This window comes from Penaeus vannamei, chromosome 31, assembly GCF_042767895.1.
Source record: "Penaeus vannamei isolate JL-2024 chromosome 31, ASM4276789v1, whole genome shotgun sequence".
In the NCBI taxonomy this organism is placed as follows: domain Eukaryota; kingdom Metazoa; phylum Arthropoda; class Malacostraca; order Decapoda; family Penaeidae; genus Penaeus; species Penaeus vannamei.
The window spans coordinates 14,459,062-14,460,879 of NC_091579.1; the positions used below are offsets into that span (position 1 = coordinate 14,459,062).

The following is a 1,818-nucleotide window of genomic DNA, read 5'->3' on the forward strand; positions in this document are numbered from 1 at the left end:
TGCCGAGCGCTGTGAAACTACCAGAGATTACATCAGCAAACCCCCGGGCACACTCATCCTCCCTCGGACTATCCAAATGAAAAACCCTAGGGTGATCATTGGACCACTGGGGAGTTTGAAGTGTACCCAGAGGGTAGCCACAACCAATCTATGGTCAGCATCACAGAACTCGGCACTCCTATACACCCTGCAGTTTTGGAGGATCCTCTAACAAGTGCTAACAAGTATATGGTCAATCTCCTTGGCTGCATTACCAGCATCGCTGTACCACGTCCAACGATATGGGCACTGGTACCAGGAGCCAGAAACCCTCAATTTCTGGGACCTTGCAAAGTGCCGGAAAAGGAGGCTATTCTTGCTGCTGGCATCAGCTCCCGAACCATGGGGAGCGACAGACATTTCACAGCCAGCTCGATCACAGCCAGATAAAACATTTTTGTTTTAATCAAGCTGCTGCCCAATTTCAACTTGAACAGTGGTTTTTCTCCTGCCAACAGTCTCCCCACATTCTCCATCATCTTCCATATGCCGGCCACCCTTCACATTGACCACCTGATCCTTTGACCTGACCTGACATCCCTTTACTTCTGTTCTCCTGTCCTCACCTGCCCCATGTTTCCCACGTTGCCTCTCCTTTCTCTCTTTCTCATATTGCTTCCTCTCCCTTTCCCCCTCAGACCAGAAGATGGAATTAAGGATGATTCCGAAATTGTCTCACTTATTTCAATAAATCTAATTTGTGCATTGCGTTTTTTTCTACCATAGTAGCAACATGGTAGTGTTTTTCCATTTATATATCTGAATGTAGATATATCTATTTATACATATTTGAATACAAATATATGTATAACAATTTACCTGAGTTGATATGAATCCTCCTTGACCATTTCTCTGTGAAGATATCCATTTCACTATTTTTCTGGCTTGAAGCTCAAACTTTGCAGCATCTACAGTCATCATTGCAAGAACTGCATAACCAGCTGTCTCCACAGCAACAGCTTGACTCTTTCCTATAGTAGCATAAAGAGAACACAGTATTCATTATGATAAGAATACGATAATGAAATGTTTTGACCTTAGGGTTTAGGCTTGTATACAGGCTGTATCAGCAAAGAAGTGATACAAGCACTGTGTTAGACAGTAATGATAGTAAGACGATATAAGTATGTCATTGCACTACATCCTAAAATGCTATGCATATAGTCATTGTCATCTTGCAAGGAAAGCCTGATTATGCCTCATCATACCACATATCGGTAAATAAAGTGCTAAATTTACAAAATGTGTTCTACCATAACATAAAAATCCATAATTCCTAATATTTCACTTTGCTGTGGATTTGGTAACACTGGAGATACAAAACATATATATTATACAATCCTCCTACACCAGTCCTTGAAAAAATGCAATACTGAAAGTTCATTATATCACAGATGAAATCAAGATAATGCTACCACATTCTACCACTCTTACTGGAATTCAAAATCAGGTTACATATACACAGATCATAGACAATCATACCTGAACCAGCTGGAAGCTCCCAATGCATTGAGTTGGTGGTCTCTTCTGCTACATTAATAAGGTTCTGAACTGCTTGTTCTGCTTTTGGGGAATCAGAGAGAGAAAGTGAATAAGCTTTCAAAGCTAACGTATAGGGATCCTTAGATGTATCAGCATCTAAGCAAAAGGCTGCTTCCATGACTGCACGACTGCTTGTGACCTCTCCCGCTTCAAGGAGGGAAATCAGCACATATGCAGTCAATGGCACTGGAGAACCACTTCCATCAATACCACCCTGAAGATCAAACATTGAGAAAA

General features: G+C 41.4%; 1 protein-coding gene across 1 annotated transcript in view; it reads right to left on the reverse strand.

Moving 5' to 3' along the window:
- Window positions 1-858: 858 nt before the first annotated feature.
- LOC113809056 (alpha-2-macroglobulin) overlaps window positions 859-1,818 on the reverse strand; it is a gene marked incomplete at its 3' end in the record, with an annotated part of 240,225 nt that continues 239,265 nt past the window's right edge. The window contains 2 exon segments of the mRNA XM_070144154.1: window positions 859-1,010; window positions 1,522-1,795. Coding sequence (XP_070000255.1) covers window positions 859-1,010; window positions 1,522-1,795 — 426 coding nt within the window.